At 47.2% G+C, this 21554-nt stretch overlaps 1 protein-coding gene across 1 annotated transcript in view; it reads right to left on the bottom strand.

Moving 5' to 3' along the window:
• ZFAT (zinc finger and AT-hook domain containing) overlaps positions 1 to 21554 on the bottom strand; it is a 193224-nt gene that overhangs the window by 115721 nt on the left and 55949 nt on the right. The window contains 1 exon segment of the mRNA XM_048508580.1: positions 6817 to 6987. Within this exon segment, the coding sequence (XP_048364537.1) occupies positions 6817 to 6987 (171 nt within the window).

The following is a 21554-nucleotide window of genomic DNA, read 5'->3' as shown; positions in this document are numbered from 1 at the left end:
TATTCCTAGAGCGAAAAAATGAAATGTCTAAGAAGTTGAGCTAATGACAACAGAAATAGAAAGTGCAGTGTATTCAGTAGTAGTCAATATTTTCTATTTTTGTTGTCTTTAGCTCAACGTCTCAGTTGATTTCTGGTTTGAATCTTCCCTCTTTTTTGTTTGATTCTTAGAGCTACCCAGAAGGGATGAATTGCAGCTCTAGAAATCTGGGACTTGATGGAAGGGGTTTTCAATTTTAACACAAATGCCCTTCTGGATTTGTACATGTGTGTGTTTTAAGCTGCTGCCAGTGTGGTAATAGGCTTAGGCCTTAGTGGGCCTTTCCCCACTTTCCCCATTTGCGGCGCGCTACTCCCAGCATGAGTGATTTCCGGCGCGGGGTTGTGTTCCCCACTGCTCTGCGCTCTGCCCCGCACTCTGCGCTCTGCACGGGGCAGTCAGAAGGTGCCGTTTCTTCAGCGTCAGAAATGGCGCGAGCTGAGGGGAGGTGAAAGCGCAGACTCGGGGCGGCTGCGTTGTCGCCGCCCGGAGTCGTGGGGAGCACCGCTGGACCATGCGCTATTTGGGGACAGTAGCACGCAGCAAACGGTAAGTGGGGAAAGGGCCAGTGTCTATAGTCAAGAGTGTTGTAACTCTAGAGCAGGAATGTTCAAAGTGGGTGGTACCATCTTCCTGGGGGCGGTGGGAATATCAAGGGAACTGGTCAGGAAATTTTTTGGGGGAGGGGGCAGCAGAGATTTTTGAGGCGGTAGGGGACAGCGCAGGGATTCCTGGGGCAAATAGCAGGGGGAAAAGTCTTATCCATCATGGAGAGCTTTAAAGGAAAAGTTGCAACATCCTCCTCACTGTGTAGTCCAGGATCGGGGGCCGGTAAACAAGGGAAAAAGCCCCATCGCTGCTGCTTTGCAAGGCAAGATGTCTTTAAAAAGGAAAAGCTGCAGCTCTCTCCTTGCTGTGTAACTTGGGGCGGGTGGGGTGTGGGGTAAGCCAAGGCAAAAAGCCAACAAAGACATCTTTATTACTCAATTTTTGTGCTTCTCTCAAAAAGACCTTCCGGACCTCGAACCTGCACTGTGGGACAAAGTCAAGATGTACTTTATTGCCTTTCCAACATCATATTTAGCAGAGCAAAGCTTCAGTGCAATCACCCAATCTCTTTCCAAGCAGAGAAACAGACTGAAAATTACTGAATGTGGGGATCTAAGACTCCTTCACTTTTCTTTATTTGGTTCTGTATCCCTTCTGACCCAGCCAAAGGCCGGGCTCAGAGCAGCTAACACACTATCACTATATAGCACACATCACCAGTATATCCTTCTCACAAATCAATAATAGAAATACAGTACAATGAATGGGCTTAAATAATTTAAGATAGAACAGACAGGGAATTCAAAACGTACAAAATTTACAAACATTTGGTGCCGTTTCATTCTCCACTCCACTCTCCTACGGGGGATAAACATTGATAAGCCTAACTAAATCAACTCTAGCTGAAGAACAGGGAAAGAAGGGCAGGAAACGGAGGAGTGAGGACTGGAAGGGGAAGAGAAGGAGGGGAAGAGTCTTGCAGCCTGATGCTGAGAAACTGATATCCCTGCACCAAGTACATCCATCCCTTTAAAACTGTGAAGACATAACTGACGAGAGACAAACATACCTTTCCTCTTGGCAAAACAGCTCACTAAATTGGTTTCCTTTTACTAAAAAGAAGAAGAGTTGGATTTATATCTCCTCCTTCCCAGTGGTGGGATCCAAAAATTTTAGTAACAGGTTCCCATGGTAGTGGGATTCAAACAGTGGTGTAGCGCCAATGGGGCTGGGCGGGGCACGACTGGGGCATGGCCAGGCATTCCAGGGGCGGGGCATTGGGAGGGAAACGAATGCACGCAGGCGCAGGCTGCCACGCACGCCAGTGCACCTCCTGCTAGACTGCTTCAAGTTCTGCACGCTACAGATGAGAGGAGGGGCATAACTAAGGCAAAAATCATGTGGCAAAATCACCAATTAGTAACCCCCTCTCAGCACACACAAATGATTAGTAATCTACTCTCGGGAACCTGTGAGAACCTGCTGGATCCCACCTCTGCTCCTTCCTCTCCTATAGGAGACTCAAAGGGGCTTACAAACTCCTTTTCCTTCCCCCCTCAAAACAAACACCCTGTGAGGTGGGTGGGGCTGAGAGAGCTCTGAAGAACTGTGACTAGCCCAAGGTCACCCAGCTGGTGTGTGTTGGAGCGCGCAGGCTAATCTGAATTCCCCAGATAAGCCTCCACAGCTCAGGCGGCAGAGCGGGGAATCAAACCCGGTTTCTCCAGTTTAGAGTACGCCTCTGACCTGCTCTTAACCACTACGCCACTGCTGCTCCTTCCGCACATGCAGACTAATGCACTTTCAGTGCACTTTGCAGCTGGATTTTACTGTGCGAAATAGCCAAATCCACTTGCAAACAATTGTGAAAGTGAACTGAAAGTGAATTATTCTGCATGTGCGGAAGGGACCTAAGTAATGTTTTATTTGTGAAATATGTTTACCATGTTAGAAGTTGTTTTGAATTTGCAGGAAACCTAATACCAAGAAAGAGATGTGTGTTCATGGGGGGGCGGGGGGCGTGGGGCGCTCGGGGTGTGGTCTGGGAGCCAAGGGCGCAGCAGCCTGAAAATGTTTGGGAACCGCTGCTCTAGAACCTACACAGGAGAAACAAATAGCAAGTTTTCATAGAAGGAACCAACATTGGCTCACAGAGTTTAAAAATAACCAGTATCTGAGTCTTTCTTGAACTTTCTGTGACTAACTAGAACTGAGAGACAAAACTGTTTACATTTTCTTTGGCACACGGCCAGCATGTCAAAAAATAAAGCTTTGCAGTCATTTGGCAAGCCGGTTGGCTGAGTGTTATCTCGGTATTTGCCCGAAAAATTCTTCTCTGTGATTCATTTCGGATAATAGCTCTCATTTTGTGGGAAGATGGAACTGGGACTATTCATAATTTATAATGGTGAATTAACACCAGTGCTGTTAGAGAGAACCGTGTAGCAAAGGTTGAATTGCTTAGCTGATGGTGATTATTCTAACTAAACAGCACAATGAATGCCACTTCCCTTCATTTCGAAGAACGATATTGTCCCCCCGGTGCGCAAAGAATCCAGGCTTCATGTAATTATAACGTCTTTTTGCGTCTTGTTAGGTTTTGATATTATTGCAGACTTGCAAACAAATCTAAAAAAAATACTTTTGTAAAGCTGTCCATCTTGATCACCTAGAGCGAAGTGTTATGTGGCATAGATAGTCAGGCAGGTGTTGAATCTGTGTAGTGATTAGAGTGTTGGACTAAGATTTGGGACAGTCATGTGTGTCTGAGTTTCTTGGGATAAAAATGCACGACATATATAAATAACCCTTGTGCACTTATCTTGTTATGCTATATTTCCAAGGCTTAGAAACTAAGTAGTCATGTTCACAAGATAACCTAATGCATTTTCAACAGTAACTTTGGGTCATTTGGATGAATCCTAGAACATTTCTGTCATGCTCAATATCTCTTTACCAAATATCAAGACAACAGAAGAGAGTTTTAAGTAGCTTTATTTTTTTAAAAAAGGGGAAGCCGTCCAATGGTGGGATTCAGCAGGTTCGCACCACTTCGGCAGAACCGGTTGTTAAAACGGTGCTTGTAAACAACCAGTTGTTAAATTATTTGAATCCCATCACCAGAACCAGTTGTTAACTTATTTGAATCCCACCACTGAAGCCGTCCCCACATGGGATGAAACAGTATCTCCACAGCACGTTTATCCCCTTCTCCCAAATTCACCATACCCTCTCCATTCCCCAATTGGCTAAGGGTACTTAGAGTCACAACTTTCCAGTCCATCTATTTACATGTTACTCCTTAATATGTGGCCCTTCCCATATTCCTCCTGTATGTTCATTATAATACAGTTTGTCGTCAGAGCAGAAGGATAAGTTAATATTTATTAGCCTATTAAGCATACTCAATATGTACAATCTGATACAAGCCTTGCTCTTCGGCCTAGTCATCCCGTGGTCTCATCTTGTCCTGCCAAGCATCCTCCCTTATGACTCATCTCCTCATTCCTAGTAGAAAACACATTTCTCGTTTATCACATTTATACTTGTGCCCTGTTGCTATGTATGGGTGTAAAAGCTGGACGATGAAGAAAACTGACTGTTTCCTATGTGGCTGGTTAGCAAAGGTAGAAAACGGGATAATTCTCCCTGTTGGGCTGTTTTAAAAATGTGTTTTAGAAATATGGTAAAGTTCCTTGTTTAAGGAAAGTATCCTTCTTTTGATTTCTAGAAACAAAATTAAGTCTTTGAAAGTATTAAGTATTTGACAGGCAGTCAATTAGAGGAGAAGTCGTTGTTTCTGTTGGCAGTAGACAATAGGACTTGCTATAATGAGTTTAAATTATGGACAGAAAGATACCAGCTGGAAATTAGGAACTTTGCTTTTTACAGTAACAGAGAAATTATTAATGCCCCGCCCCCGGAATGCCCGGCCATGCCCCCATCGTGCCCCGCCCAGCCCCATTGGCACTACACCACTGTTTGAATCCCACCACCATGGGAACCTGTTACTAAAATTTTTGGATCCCACCACTGGTCCCACCCAACTCCTAAAAACACTTGGTGTGTGCCAGAAAAGGTGTTGGCGGGCCCTATGGTGCCCCCCCCCCCCCAGAAGCCACATTAGGGACCCCGGCAACTTCAACTGCATGAACATCCTTTCCTCAGTTCCTGGACACAAGTCCAGCTACCAAGTACCATTGGCAAGGCTGGAGGAAGGAAAGGCTGCAGCCTGGATGCAGACCTCACAGAGACTTTCCCCGAGCATCTTCTTCATTTTTTCTATGTTTATTCTACTATTTTTCCAATTGCTGGCATACTCTGTTCCACAGAAAGATAATAGTCAAGTTGCATATTCCTCCGCCACAGAACAAAGCATGCCAGACTGCTGCAGAATGCTCCGCCTGGGTCCTAGTGGCTACCTAGCCCTGCTCCCCTTCCTCCATTTGACAGCCGTTTGATGAACTATAAATGCTCTTGTATCAAAGTACCAAGTTCAACAATGCACAAAATAATGGCTTTGACAAAGGCAGCGTATAAAATAAACGTTAATGCTCATATTCGTTTGGGATTGTATTCTAATGCAGAAGCATACTATTTTCTCAGCTGCTGCATCTCAACTGACCACAAATTTTTATTGGGGAATAGAATATAACTACTGCAGGAGCCAATTTTTTGACTAAAATGTGGGGCTCAAAAACAATTTGATGCAATATCTGGAAACAGATACACTATATTGTGTCTTAGAAAAAGATGTTAGTATGGTCAGTTGAGGTGCAGCAACTGAGAAAATGGTATCACTGCATTAGAATATAGTCTAGGCTGACCAGACGTCCTGCTTTTGGTGGGACAGTCCTGCCTTCAAACAATTTGTCCCACGTCCTGCGGGTTATTTCAATTGTCCTGATTTTTGGAAGGCTGCTGCACTGCCTTCTGGGGTGCAAGGCAGTGCAGCAGTCTACAGCGCGCACGGCCACAGGAGCACGGCCTTCTGGGGCGCTGCCGTTTCCCGCCCTGTCACAGGGTGGGAAACAGGAGCACCCCAGAAGGCAGTGTGCTCCTGCGGCTGCGAGCGCACGGCCGCCCAACTACCCGCCCGTCCTGGTTCACAAAGGTGACCATCTGGTCACCTTAATATAGTCCTGAACGAATATCAGAATTATCAATTTTTATGCACTGCCTTTGTCAAACTGGATTTGATCCCACACTCCTCCACATGAGTAGTGGACTCTTATCTGGAGAACTGGGTTTGTTTCCACACTCCTCCACATGAAGCCTGCTGGGTGACCAAGGGCCAGTCACAGTTCTCTCAGAGCTCCCTCAGCTTCACCTCACAAGGTGTCTATTGAGGGGAGAGGAAGGGAAGGTGATGGTAAGCTGCTTTGAGACTCCTTAAGGTCGAGAAAAGCAGGTTAGAAAAACCTTTAGAAGAAGGAGGACACAAGTCCTGAACAGGCAGTTGTTTCTTGGACATCCAGCGCCTCAAATAATTGGCCCAATCAAAGTAATAGCCATGAACATTCATCTCTCACTGCAGAAAGCAAGCAAGGTTTGTGCACACAAAGTAGAAGAAGAAGAGTTGGATTTATACCCTCCCTTTCTCTCCTGTAAGAAGACTCAAAGGGGCTTACAAACTCCTTTCCCTGCCCACCCCCCAAACAAACACCCTGGGGCTGAGAGAGCTCCAAAGAACTGTGACTAGCCCAAGGTCACCCAGTTAGCATGTGTTGGAGTGCACAAACTAATCTAGTTCACCAGATAAGCCTCCACAGCTCAGGTGGCAGAGTGGGGAATCAACCCTGGTTCTCCAGATTAGAGTGCACCTGCTCTTAATCACTATACCTCTCTGGCTCTCAGGAAACACACTAATACACACACACACACACACACACACACACACACACACACCTCTACACAGCTACATCTGTGAAGTTTCTCAATTCATCCTCAACTTGGGAAATTTCTACACATTTAGCAAATACTTCTAATTCACGAAACAAAGAAATCTTCTGGCAGGCTCCCGGAGCCATCAAAGCCTTCTGTGAGTTCTGCAGAGACATTTAATCAGCGTTGTCAGAAGGTTTCATGAATTAGGCAAAAGTCTGGCTGCTGTCATGAATTAGGCAGAGGCTCCGCCAGTTGCAAGGCTGAAGCAAATTCATAAATTTAATACAAAACACCGAATAGAGGCAATAACGGCTCTGCATCACTGCAGACTCCTGGCAGTACCTTCCCCGCTTTTATTCAGATTGGAGGGCGTCGTAAGAGGCCTGAGTGGAATAATGATGTCATCCGCCGTAATCCCTTCCTCCGCGTGCTTCTCCGAGACGTGGCCCAGCAGCTCCGACCGGTTCGGGGAAAATAAGTTACAGAGCTTGCACATGAAGATGGATCTGTTCCCTGGAAGAGAGAAATGAAAACAGAAGGTTCCTGACGTTAAGTTTCAGATTGCAAAAGTTCATTTGAATAAATCCAACAAATTATTCAGGCTGCGCTTTTACTTTTCGTAAACTTGGCTCAACCGAGGCAGGTGAACTTGAGAGCAAGGCCTTAGCAGGTCCGGTCAGAAGGCAGCACCAGGTTTGTTTATTTATTTAGGATATTTCTACATCACCTCTTTAGACACTTGCAATTAAAAACTCTTAACCTCTACGCCACGCTGGCTGGTGTAGACGGGTCACTAATGCAGATCTTTCAGCACAGGGTTACTAGGGTCCCAGTTATTCAGTAGAGTTCACTCCCCAAAAAGGCCTTTGGAACTGAGTCTACTGAGAAGCTGCACATAACTTGTGTGAGCCGAGAAGTACGACAAGCCCGACCAATCTAGAATTGCTACAGAATGGCTCCAGTTCAGCAACCCTTTGCTTTTTCTTGACTTGGCTCAACCGCAGTGGCAGTGGGGGGGAGCAGCAGTGGCGTAGTGGTTAAGAGCAGGTCCACTCTAATCTGGGGAACCGGGTTTGATTCCCTGCTCTGCCACTTGAGCTGTGGAGGCTTATCTGGGGAACCAGATTAGCCTGTGCACTCCCACGCACGCCAGCTGGGTGACCTTGGGCTAGTCACAGTTCTTCGGAGCTCTCTCAGCCCCACCCACCTCACAGGGTGTTTGTTGTGAGGGGGGAAGAGTAAGGAGTGCACTCCAACGCATGTCAGCTGGGTGACCTTGGGTTAGTCATAACAAAGAAAGATAATTATTTTCATATAGGAAAATCTAAATTTTTTAAAAAATGTATACTTGTATCCTTTTGGTATGCAACCCTGTTTCCCCGAATATAAGACATCCCCTGAAAATAAGATGTAGTAGAGGTTTTGCTGAAGTGCGAAATATAAGGCATCCCCGAAAGTAAGACGTAGCAAAGTTTTTGTTTGGAAGCATGCCTGACGAACAGAACACAGAAAAATAAGACATCCCCTGAAAATAAGACATAGCACATCTTTGGGAGCAAAAATTAATATAAGACACTGTCTTATTTCCGGGGAAACACGGTAGTAACACCTCCAGGAGTATAGGAAAAGTTGAGGAACGTTCCATAATAGGCCAGCAGCTCAGCCAATTGCAGGCAGGTAAGAAATTCACACAACAAATCAGAATAGGTACAGTGTACTATTTAATAATGAAAGTTCTAGGGTAAATAGAGATAAATGTGCAAACCGCACAATTCCAAAGTACCATATACATACAAAACAATATATATATTGTCGAAGACTTTCACGGCCGGAATCACTAGTGTGTTGTGGGTTTTATGGCCATGTTCCAGTAGTATTTTCTCCTGATGTTTCCTCTGCATCTTTGATACAAGCGAAAGAGAGTTCTGATTTCAGAGTGAGAAGAAAGATGTGTGGGTATCTCTTGCCCAAAGTAGGAATTTCATTGACCTGAAAATCTCTCTCTCTCTCTCTCTCTGAACCTTAGTTCCCTACAGCAAAGTTAGGAATGACAACAAGCATCTTCACAGTTTACTGCAAGGATGAAGGGGAATTGTTAAACATGCGAGCACACACATACTACACTGTATCAATGATTGCAAATAATAACAAGCCATCCCCTTTGCAGCTGAATAAATAAGCAATGGGTAATTGATAAATCTGTTGATAATTAGGCTGGGAATCAACAGGACAACAAACGAAACAGCCAATTAAGGGTAAAGAATCAAATAAGCAATATTCCAAATTAGGCATGCATAGAATGGATGATGAGTCAGTGGGTAATTAATTAGGAGGGAAGTCAACAGAGCAATTAATTAGACAATGAATTAAATATGCAGAGAATCAAAAGAAGCTGTTAATCAATTAAGTATGCAGGTACACCAAGAGCAAGTGTGTCAACAGAACTGGGAAACGTTCCGCTTGCTGAATGTAATCTTTTCCCCCATGCCTGCCAATCTGAAACCTAACGTACTGTTCCGGCACTTTCTTCTTTGACATAAAAAGCATTTTGAAAATTTTTTTTAAAAAAAATACTGCTATTATTGCCTCCGCCCAAATTCTCCGTGTATTCTCCTAAACATGTCTCCTTATAACTGCTCTCAAAGGACCACGTATGGCAATACAGTGGTTTTCTATTCTATTCCTTCGGGGATAGGGCGGTATAAAAAACTAAACAATAAATAAATAAATAAATAAATAAATAAATAAATAAATAAATAAATAAATAAATAAATAAATAAATAAATAAATTCTTGCTGGAGCAGGGTTCTGGGTCACCTATCCTACAGGTATCTAAGCTCTGGGGTGGAATGTTGGGTGGTGCAGGTCAGACCTCCTAGGAAGAAGATAGCAATCTGTAATCTAAAGATGCTCCCTTTTGGAATATCTCTTCATCTTCTGCTGCTTAAGGTGAACAACATTTCAACAGCAGAGGACAGGACTCGCAATAAAAGGTATAAATTATGGGGAGAAAGTTTCCGACTGGATATTATGAAAAAATGTGCAATAAGACTTGTGCAACAGTGGAATCAGCTGCCTAGGGATGTGTTGAGCTCCCCATGACTGGCAGTCTTTAAACAGCGGCTGGGCAAATATTTGTCTGGGATGCTCTAGGTCAGGGGTAGGGAACCTGCGGCTCTCCAGATGTTCAGGAACTACAATTCCCATCAGCCCCTACCAGCATGGCCAATTGGCCATGCTGACAGAGGCTGATGGGAATTGTAGTTCCTGAACATCTGGAGAGCCGCAGGTTCCCTACCCCTGCTCTAGGTTGATCCTGCATTGAGCAGGAGGGCCCCTCTATGATTCTATGAAAAGCTAAAAAACAGGTTCCCGTTTGGGTCAATACACCTGAATAGTATGCAGTATCCGCTTATCCTTCCAGGCTCTGGTATCCCTGCCCCACTCGATTAGCTCTGCCATTCTGTTGGATAAAGAAAGATGCCCTTGAGATACCAGCAGAGGTGGGATCCAGCAGGTTCTCACAGGTTCCCAAGAGTCAGTTACTAATTGTTTGTGTGTGCCGAGAGGGGGTGACTAATTGGTGATTTTGCCACGTGATTTTTGCCTTAGTTACGCCCCTCCTCTCAGCAGTAGCACGCAGAACTTGAAGCAGTCTAGCAGGAGGTGCACCGGGCGTGCGGGGCAGCCTGTGCCTGCGTGCATTCGTTTCCTGCCCAAGGACCGGCGCAGCGGCTGCGTCCTTGCCACAGCCCCGCCCCCGAATGCCCAGCTACGCCCCCGTTGTGCCCTGCCCAGCCCCATTGGTGCTACGCCACAGTTTGAATCCCACCACCATGGGAACCTGTTACTAAAATTTTTGGCTCCCACCACTGGATACCAGCCACTGGGGGACTTTGACAAAAGAGCCCAGGAACCAACATGGTAGCTGGAAAGTAGAGAGCAGAGCTAGGCTGACTCCACCTGCTCTACAGTGCCGCCAATGGTAGGAGGTGGCAGTGCAGGTTTTCCAGCTAGCAGGACACACAAAAAGGCAAGAGGGTCCCATTTGGCCTTACATAACTGCTGACTCCAACCCAGTTCCCCAGTCTAAGCCCCCAGGTTACAGGCCAAACCGCTCAGTCTATGGCAATTCCGGCTTCTATCTCAACTGAACTGCCTTCCTGTTTCCAGGTCACCAGTCCTGGCGCAAACACATTCAAGAGTAATGCCTACATGACCATCTCACGTGTCACAGACAATGATTTTAGTCTAGCCGAGATGTTTAAGGTGAGACAATGTCCAAACTAAAATAAGCACCCAGATCAAAGAAAACTAGACTGTCAGGGAGAAAACCAGTCCAGCACTTAGGTCCAATTCCAGATTTTAGGAGAGCCTTGGACATCGTGCCCCTCCACGAGTGGGGCCACTGTCTCACTGATGGTCATTCCATTGTCCTCTTCATCTGGAAGAGGAGAAATAAATCCATCCCTGCCACTTTCATGAATGCCCCATGTGGAAAATCCCCAGGCATGTAGAACACAGGTGTGTATGTGCATGTGTGTATGGGGTGGAGTTTAACATAGTCCTCTGGTCCATTCCAGCTTGTCAATATCCTTCCTGAATTCTGGGCACCGCAATTCAGGAAGGATATTGACAAGCTGAAATGGGTCCAGAGGAGGGCAACCAAAATGGTAAAAGGTCTGAAATCAATGCCCTACAAGGGGAGACTTAGGGCACTGAGTACATTTAGTTCAGTGAAGAGAACGTTAGGAAGCGACATGAAAGCCATGTTTAGATATTTGAAGGGATGTCATGTTGATGAGGGAGCAAGCTTGTTTTCTGCTGCTCCAGAGACTAGGATCAGGAGAATAGGTTCAAGATGAAGGAAAAGAGATTCCACCTAAACATCAGGAAAAACTTCCTGACAGTAAGGGCTGTTCAACATCGGAATGCACTACCTTGGAGTATGGTGGAGTCTCCCTCTTTGGAGGTTTTTAAACAGAGGCTAGATGGCTATCTGTCAGGAGTGCTTTGATTGTGTGTTCCTGCATTGCAGGGGGTTGGACTTGATGGCCCTTGGGGTCTCTTCCAACTCTGTGATTCTATGATTCTCTTCCGTATATCTGCATTTACTGCATGAAGGAAGTTTTGTCCTTAACTTGAGAGAATGTTCCAAAATGCCACACAGCAACTGCATTGCTTTTTGAAAGGAACAGCTGGAGGAACACTCTGATATCTGATTCTCCCGAACAGCCGCAGCAGCTCAAGAGGTTCATTATCAGCTTCAACCTATGTGTGCTTACTCCGAAACAAGATTCTCTGACTTCAGTCACGCTTACGCCAAAGGCAAGTCTACACAGGTTTGCAGCCTAAGGTAGCCATCTAAGAACACTTTCTTGGTGTAAAGGATTCAATGGTGTTGATGGTGAAGTAACCTTGAGTGCATTCCACACCCCATTACACCCAAAAAGCCTTTTATTTCTGCTTCTATGGAATTCCTTACACTTGGAAGTTAGTTCCACAATATGAAATGGAACTTACTTCTCAGTAGACCCTTTTAGGATTGTTGCCTGTATCAGACTTCAACCATGAGCTGCCTCAGGTTCAGAGGAACTATGCCAAAAACTCTTTTGACTGGAAAAACAGTGTTGTACTTACCTGTAACTGTTGTTCACTGAGTGGTGTTCTGTGCAGACATACATTGGGACTGCGCTAATGCAGGTTGGCCACAGAGAGGACCAACAAGTTTGTGTTGGAGCTCCTGCAGATCAAAGAGCCCCTCCTCCTCCTCTTCCTCCCCAGAGCCGAAGGTGGTAATTTTCCCATCTCACGGTTACCTGAGGGCAGGGGGGAAGGAACTCATCCTTTAATCCTTTTTTGCACCGCTGCAGGCTAAAGATAAGTCAACCAAAGTTAAGTCACAGGCAGCCAACAGGTCAGGTGCCCGGACATGGCGCTGCAGCCACGCAGGCCCGCCAGACCCAAGGAGGTTTTCTGGTGGCATGAGGGGGCCACAAACACAAAAAAGCCTCCCTGCCACCGGAAAGCCCCTATTGGGCTAAGTAGACTTATGCCACTGAAAAGCTGGCATAAGTCCAAAGCCCCTGCTGCCACTGCAATGGGGGCAATGGCTGAGCTTCTCCCCCAACCTTGCCCCTAGACCAGTGATGGCGAACCTTTTCGAGACCGAGTGCCCAAATTGCAACCCCAAACCCACTTATTTATCGCAAAGTGCCAACACAGCAATTTAACCTGAATACTGAGCTTTTAGTTCAGAAAAAATGGTTAGCTCCAAGGTGTGCGTTACTTGGGAGTAAGCTTGGTGGTGGTTGGTGGCTTTGCTTTGAAGCAACTGTGCAACTCTTCCAACGGGTGTATCACGACCCTAGGAGGGTTTACTCAGAAGCAAGCCCCATTGCCAGCAACCGAGATTACTCCCAGGTAAAGGATATTTGCATGAAAATCAGTGGGGTTTAACAGCACTTAACAGGGTTACCTACACTGCTTCCCCAAAACTAGGTCTTAGGTTTAATGCTAATAATCAAGCCCAGCACCCAGGTCAGCCTAGAACAGGGGTAGGGAACCTGCGGCTCTCCAGATGTTCAGGAACTACAATTCCCATCAGCCTCTGTCAGCATGGCCAATTGGCTTTGCTGGTAGGGGCTGATGGGAATTGTAGTTCCTGAACATCTGGAGAGCTGCAGGTTCCCTACCCCTGGCCTAGAATGTATGTGTGTGGGGGTGGGTGGGGGCAACTCTGTGCGTGCCCACAGAGAGGGCTCTGAGTGGCACCTCTGGCACCCATGCCATAGGTTCGCCATCACTGCCCTAGACTGCCTGCGCTGTGCCTGCGGGGGTGCAGGGATGCTGGTGCAACATTGAGTGTCACATCCCACCACCAAAGAGGGCTGTGGCAGCCTCCCGACAGCGGATATGCCCCTCCACTAGGGCAAATGACTCCTGTTGGAAGGAGCCGACTGCATTGCAGCTGACGATGAATATCCCCAGCTGAAGATGACACTTCAACATCGTCCCCTGCCAATAAGACGCCTCTACGGCATCGTCATGATCGTAGGAAGAAAATCTCAACTCCATGTCCACAAGCAGCGTCAGCGTCTGGGGACGGTGCTTAGACTCTGGAGTTGCAATTCGATCCAGATCTGAGGAATGTCTCGGCGCCCAACTCCAGAACAACATCAGTCCTGGACTCTCCTTTGGCAGCGAGGATATACAGCACCAAACAGCACGGTCAACAGGAGGAGGGTGCTCTGATCTGTAAAAGCTCCAATACAAGCAGCTCTCTTGTGTGGCCAGCCTGCACAAGCACAGTCCCAGTGTGGGGATGCCCAAACAGACCACAAAGATGGGCTCCACGTACTTCAGATCTGAATAAAAGGATGTCTAATGCAAGCTCCAATAATGTTATGGCTCAGCCTGGTCTGGCTGGGGACCCCTGGGAGGAAGACTCAGATGGAAAGGAGGGGACAGTTTTGGTCCCAGATTCCCAGGCACTGACTGTAAACGCAGGGCCTGAGCAGTCAATAGCTCATGGAGGACCAGGTTCAGACGCTCAGGCAGAGCATTCAAGCTGGGATCCACAGCCAGCTCCAAGCTCTGAGATCCCCCAGCCAGGGTCTAGCTCTGAGACTCTTCAGCCTCTTGATACTGAAACAGGGACCATATCACCCCTGCCTTCTGTCTCCAGAGCCCTAGAAGAAGAAGAGTTTTGGATTTATATCCCTCCTTTCTCTCCTGCAGGAGACTCAAAGGGGCTGACAATCTCCTTGCCCTTCCCCCCTCACAACAAACACCCTGTGAGGTGGGTGGGGCTGAGAGAGCTCCGAGAAGCTGTGACTAGCCCAAGGCCACCCAGCTGGCGTGTGTGGGAGTGTACAGGCTAATCTGAATTCCCCAGATAAGCCTCCACAGCTCAGGCGGCAGAGCTGGGAATCAAACCCGGTTCCTCCAGATTAGATACACGAGCTCTTAACCTCCTACGCCACTGCAACGCAGGAGGAGACTGCGTGCTAGCTTACAGCAAAGGAGACGCAGCAGCAGGTTAGCAGCTTTGGGGAGTGCTAAACTGGATGCAAAGTCTTTGCAGGAGCCAGATAAAGTATGCCAGATTATTGCACTAGTGAATGGGAGGCTGGCTATAACAGAGAGGTTGCAGCTGAGCTAGCTTGTGGCAGCAACTCTGTGGTTCTGTTTGCAGGTCACTTTTTCTAGCCTTGTCTTGGTTCCAGGCTCTGTGTACTCATTAAAAGACTGAACCCGCTAAGAACTGTGCCCAGACTATCCGTTGGTTCCTGAGGGTCTGCCTGTGACAAATAACCACTTCCTTTACCTTTTTTTCACGTCATTTGTTGGGAGAACCACACCTGGTGCGTGTGTTTCCCTTGAAAAGTAGCAGAGCGGCACAGAGGCTGAACACAGGGAAGCTTACCTGGGCGCACACACGTGGTTGAGCTTGCTAGAGAGAACTTCAGACACAAAAGGAAGTCAGAGTCATTTGTAGTTTCTAATCTAATGAAAAGAGTATTTATTAGTGAACTCCATTCTGGATAGAAAGGTGGAGAGATAGGTTCACTATCTGATCTAATCTAGCTGGATGGAGGCGGATGCGTAGGAGACACATCCTCTCCCTAGGCATGGTGAAGGTAAGATGGAGAGGTTCGGAGAAGAAGGCGGAAGCAAGGGAGGAAGTCCCTAAGAGTATCTGTCTACATCAAAGGGATAGAGTCAGCATGATAGAGTATCTAGCCACTAGCTCGCTAGTAAAAAACCTCTCTGTAGGATGAGGCAGGAAACAGTGTAAAGTCCCTTTCTTCCAACAATTTACACCCTCCTTTTCTGGCCAGTGGGGTCCCATTTACTATGCAATAATCTGGGATACTTTAGTCTGGCTCCTGCAAAGACTTTGCATCCAGTTTAGCTCTCCCCATAGCTGTCTTGTTTCACTCTAGGGCTGGGATGGTGCTCGAAGATCTGTAATAGGTGACACCTCACAATTGTGAACACACTACTATGACGATGCAAGGACCACGCATGAGGTTTTTAGAAGGAGGTTCGATATATCACAGTGCGGTCCTCCTCTGCTTCGTTTTAGTCACACAACAACCCTGTGAAGTAGGCCAGGGTCTGTGACTTATCCCCAGTTCTCCCAGAGAGCTTCCACGGCACGGTGCGGATTCAAACTCCCAGGCCCTCGTCCTAAACGTTGACTAATCCCACGCTTTATTGCCTGTGAGCTCCAGTTCTGCATTGCAAAACTGGCCGAGTGGCACACCCCATAAAAAAAAAAAGGCAATGTAAGCGAGGAGACAGGCTGAACAGGTCCGTACATCACAGGGAGAAAGCAAGTTCTTTTGCTTGTAAACATGGCACAGGAAATTGATCTGTTGTGTTGACTTTTTCCAGCCACTGCAGGAGAACACTCAAGTCAGAATTTAAAGGACTAAAAGCTTTATAAAAGAGCATTTAAATAGGAAACTTGAGAACAGCAATAAATAAAAGCCTAATTAAATAAGATGCTGGGAAATCCATGAGAGGGTCTTTCTGGCATTTCTTTTTTTTAAAAAAAAAGCAGCTGCAGGGGGCACAATTCAGACTGGAGATGTGGGAGGGAAAGGAGTTTTAATCGACTGTACAGATTGGCCTATTGACACCCCCTGCCATGATGCTATTAGTCCTCAGCAAAGGCTGGGATCCACCTTCCGGGGCTAGCAGCAAGCTCAGAAGAGGAGGTTGAGCGATGTAAACTGGGGAAATGGGACAGCGGCAAAAGGGTCGAACCTTTCCTTTTTACCCCCCTTCCCCACATATGCCTAAGTCTAAGTGAAGACCCTACGCAGCTGCAATGTACTTTTAAAAAAAAATACAGGAAGAAGAACATTGGGAAGATGTGATCGTGGATTTATCAGCATCTTGTCCAGGTGAGACCCTCAAAGAAAAGCATTGAATAAAATCGTCAACTCCCAGCCATAATTACCAGTCACCCTTCAATTCAGGATTCACTGCTCTGTTCTGACAGTGATGGATAGACTGGCGTGATTGTTCAGACATCAAACAACAATCCATAAACCAGCAGCAACACGACACCGCCCAAGCCCCCAACAAAAATAATCCACAATCATTGCAGGGCTAAAATTAGTGGATTAAATTTGCTGATTTTGATTAATTGGGGCCTCCACTGAAGAAGAAGAGTTTGGATTTATATTCCCCCCCCCCCTTTCTCTCCTGTAAGGAGACTCAAAGGGGCTTACAAACGCCTTTCCCTTCCCCCCTCACAACAAACACCCTGTGAGGTAGGTGGGGCTGGGAGAGCTCAGAAAAACAGTGACTAGCCCAACGTCACCCAGCTGGCGTGTGCTGGAATGTACAGGCTAATCTGAATTCCCCAGATAAGCCTCCACAGCTCAGGCGGCAGAGCAGGGAATCAACCCTGGTTCCTCCAGATTAGAGTACACCTGCTCTTAACTACTATGCCACTGAGGCTCCCATTTAGTTTTTAAGCTATTGGATGGGAGGTGGTGGGATCCCTCGATTAACAAGCGATGGACATGGCTTACCCTAAAGCACAGGTGTCAAACTCGTGGCCCTCCAGATGTTACGGACTACAGTTCCTATCATCCCCTGCCAGCATGATGGGAACTGTAGTCCATAACATCTGGAGGGCCACGAGTTTGACACCTATGCCCTAAAGCATTAAATGGCATGAAGATGCCAGCCACAGACGCAGGCGAAACGTCAGGAGAAAATGCTACTGGAACACGGCCATACAGCCCGGAAACCACACAGCACCCCAGTGATTCTGGCCGTGAAAGCCTTTGACATCAAACGGTTTCTTTGGTAGTGACACCATCCCTGTGTGGTGTGTAAAGAATCAACAAGTCACAGCCAATTCAAGGAGATCCAATAGTGTTTTCCAGGAAAGGGATGAACAGAGGTGGTTTGCCATTACCTGCCTCCACGCGGCAACTCTGGGCTTCCAGGAGGTCTTGCATCTAAATACGAGCTAAGGTTGATCCTGCTGAGCTTGCAACCTCTGCCAAGATGGGTCTAGCCTGGGCCATCAAGATCAAGACAACTGCATCTTCACTGGGCAGGAAATGAGTATGCCACCCTGAGCTACTTGGAAATACAGTGGAATGAGAATCCATTGCAAACAGGACACCTGTGGTGCAGGCAGCACCAAAGAGCCCCTTAATTGAGTTCTTCTTGAGTTCTTCCAAGAGCTTGAGAAGATGCCCAGATCAAGGTTTTCGGTTTGAACGTGTTGAAATTAATCATCAGCCTTGTGCACAATTATCTTAAAAATCAGTCAAACGTTTGGCACGGCCAGTGACTAAACAAGCGCCCAAGTTAACTGTTACACTCGGCATAGACACTGGATTTTTTAAAAAGCTGCATTTGGCATACTAACGGCAGCCTCTAGTGGCTTAGCACCAGCGCAGTCAAAGAAATCAGGGCACATTTAGTAATGTGGTTCTGGGCAAGGCTGACTGGAAGAGGAAGGGTGCCCCCTGGTGATAGGTACTGTGCGGGTTTTGTTTTGAGAGATGCCTATTAAGAATAGGATGGACGTTCCGAGAAGGGGATTGGAGATGCCACCTCAGTTGCAAGAAGAAGATGGGGCAAGCAGGGCCACAGGATCACTTGCAGCCAGAGGGAAATGGGACTGGCAGAACAGTTCCTGGTGAAGGGACAAAGGCAGGAAGAATTAACAAAGAGGCTCAAGCTGTGGCAAAAGAAGAAGAAGAGTTTGGATTTATATCCCCCCTTTCTCTCCTGTAGGAGACTCAAAGGGACTTACAATCTCCTTGCCCTTCCCCCCTCACAACAAACACCCTGTGAAATGGGTGGGGCTGAGAGAGCTCAGAAGAACTGTGACTAGCCCAAGCCACACAGCTGGCGTGTGTGGGAGTGTCCAAGCTAATCTGATTCACCAGATAAGCCTCCACAGCTCAAGTGGCAGAGTGGGGAATCAAACCCAATTCCTCCAGATTAGAGTGCACCTGCTCTTAACCACTACGCCACTGCTCCCCCTTCTGTCTGTGTTGTTACAGAAGCATGACAAGGTATCCTTTCCAAAACAATTTTATTTACTTTGTTGTGAGTTTTCCGGGCCGTGGTCTGGTGGATCTTGTTCCTAATGTTTTGCCTGCATCTGTGGCTGGCAACTTCAGAGGCCATCCACAGATGCAGGCGAAACGTTAGGAACAAAATCTACCAGACAATGGCCACACGGCCCGGAAAACTCTCAACAACCAATTGAATCCAGCCGTGAAAGCCTTTGACAATACATTTATTTTGTTCATTTTTTAAAATTATTTTATATATACCCTTCCCTTTCGGCCCCCTCCCCACCTTTCTCTCCACTGAGGATCCAAACCAGCTTGCATCATTTTCCACTTCTCCATGATCCTCACAACAACCCTGTGAGGTAGATTAGGATAAGAGTGTGCAACTGACCCTTCATCCCCAGTGAGCTTCCATGGCAGAAGTGGGGTTTGAATCTAGTCCAACACACTAAATACCACACTGGCTCTCATTTAAACAGAAGCTATGCTCTTTCCCACATAAAAATTAAAGTATGGTCAGTTGTGGTGCAAAGGGGAAAGTAGTGTCCTTCCACAGAAGAGAAATAGTCCCAAATGAATATTTATTTATGTATTTATTTTACTGGATTTATATCCTGCCCTATCCCCGCAGGGCTCATATTATCATTCATTTTTAAGAGCTGCCTTTGTCAAAACCATTTTAATATGCATAATAAAACTCGGCTCAGCAGGCAGAGGGAGCATGAACCCGCCAGGGAAAGGAATCTGCAGGCCGCCTTGGTGATGAGATCGTGGCAGGGACAAGGTATGGTTGGTGGGGGGAGGAGGGCAAGAGGGAGCTCACAGGTAGGTACAGAAGGCCGATTTCTCTGGAAGAAGTCATGGATTCAAAGTAAAGGAAAATAAATTTAGCCTAAATATTAGGAAGAATTTCCTGATAGTAAGGGATTTTCTATGGTGGAATATGCTGCCTCGGAGTATGGTGGAATCTCCTTCTTTGGAGGTTTTTTTTAACAGATGCGGAATGGCCATGTGTCAGAAGTGTTTTGATTGTATTGTCGAAGGCTTTCATGGCCAGATTCAACTGGTTCTGGTGGGTTTTCCGGGCTGTGTGGCCGTGGTCTGGTGGATCTTGTTCCTAATGTTTCGCCTGCACCTGTGGCTGGCATCTTCAGAGGTGTATCATGGAGGGAAGTCTGTTTCACACTGTGTCTAAGCGAGAAGGGAAAGTTTAGTGTGGTATATTGTCCCTGTCCCAGGGTGGGGAACCAGTCATTAAGTGTTTGGGTGGAACTTGCTATGCAGAGGTGCAGTTGAGTGCGTTGCATTGAGTCTTCCTGCATGGCAGACGATTGGACTTGATGGCCCTTGGGGGGTCTCTTCTCATTCTGTGATTCTATGGTCAGCAATAGCATGGTTCTCACGAGCTTAACATTGCAGAAGCTCGAAGTTTAGATAGGGCGACCAGAGAAGGGGCAGGTGGAGGGAAAAGAAGGCGGCGCCAGCGCACCATCTCGGCCCCGCCTACAAAACAGCGCCGCCTTCAGACGAGTCGCGCATACTGCCGCAAAGAGCTATTCCGAGCCCTCGCTTCCCACTTCGAGCTACCCTTCGCCACGTGCGGGGCAAGGGACCCCCTCCCCCACTGCCAAGACGTCTCCATCGCCTCTCCAAACACACTTCAAATAGAACCGAAAGTGTCGCAGACAACCCGACCAAGCCTATCGCCAATACTTCCGGCCCCGACGCGAGAGAGGGGCTTTTATCATAGAGAAGGCAACGCCTACAGCCAAGAGCGCCCGAGCCCATAAACCGTCAGGGGCAACTTCCGGTTAGGTACCGGAAGTTTACTCCCCGAAGTCACTCTGGCGTCGAAACGTCGTGTCTATTTCCGCCCTCGTCGGCTGAACTTGCCCGCTTCCTTCCCCTCCCCCACATTCCACACCGCAGGCTCCCAAGCGCCCCTCCTCACTCACCCGCCGTTGAGGTCTCCATAGTAAAAAAGCGCGGGGGTGGGGGGAGGGCACGAGAAATTTAAGTGTTAAAAAAGGCACTTTCGTCCCTGAAGAAATCGCCTGCCCCCCCCCTTAAAACTCTCGCCCTGCCGCCTCTCGAGACACGAGCGTCAGAAAAAGCCCCTGAGGGAAAAAAAATAATTCCGGTATATAATATATAAATATTAATAATTATTGAATGGCGTCAGGGGGAAAAAAACACGGCGGGCGAAAAGATTATGGCGAATCTGCCGCCTCCGACATGGTGGTTTCTTGTCCTACGCCCGCGGGTGACGTGAGCAAAAGAGCGCGAGAGGGGGAGGGGCGCGCGGCTGGCGACGGCCGCTGAGGAGAGAGGGCGGGAGCCCTCCGTTCTGCGGCTGCGCGCGGCCTGTTCCTCTCCAGCTCCCCTGCAATAGAAACGGTTTCAAAGGGCTAAGGGAAGGGGCAGGGCTGAGCGGGGGATTGGTTGCCAACCTCCAGGTAGGGCCTGGAGCTTTAGTCTACAGGGCTGCCAGCTGTGGTCTCAGACATTCCGGGAGATTTAGAGGTTGGGAACTGGACGATACTGGTCTGGATTTAGAGGGCTGGACTGGATAATTCTGGGCTGCCCCCGCCCCCCCCCCCCCGCCTCTAGGATTGACACCCTTTAGGTAGCCACCACATTAAATGCAAGCGGTGGGTTCTCTTAGGGATAATAAATACCCACTCTGCACCAACAGCTTTAGGTCCCAAAGAATATAGTGTATATAAACTGAGATATCAAGCAATATTGTGCATAGAAAGTGTTTAATATATGGAAGTTATCAGAGAGCTATAAAAAAAAAAGAAACATGGAAGTGTATTATTTTGTTTTGAAATTTATTTTGTGAAGTCATAGAACGGGTTATGTGTTGTTTTGGTACTCTATTAGATGATTGGGAAACGTGAAGGATAAGCAATATTAGAGAATATCACTGTGTATTTTGAGCTATTTTGGGATTTTGTTTGGTTCTTTGGGACCTACAGCTGTTGCTGCAGAGTGGATATTTACTAAACCTCC

The sequence above is a fragment of the Sphaerodactylus townsendi genome, linkage group LG09 (genome assembly GCF_021028975.2).
Source record: "Sphaerodactylus townsendi isolate TG3544 linkage group LG09, MPM_Stown_v2.3, whole genome shotgun sequence".
Lineage (NCBI taxonomy): Eukaryota > Metazoa > Chordata > Lepidosauria > Squamata > Sphaerodactylidae > Sphaerodactylus > Sphaerodactylus townsendi.
Note: the sequence above shows the minus strand (reverse complement) of the source record. Positions and strands in the feature narration are given on the sequence as shown.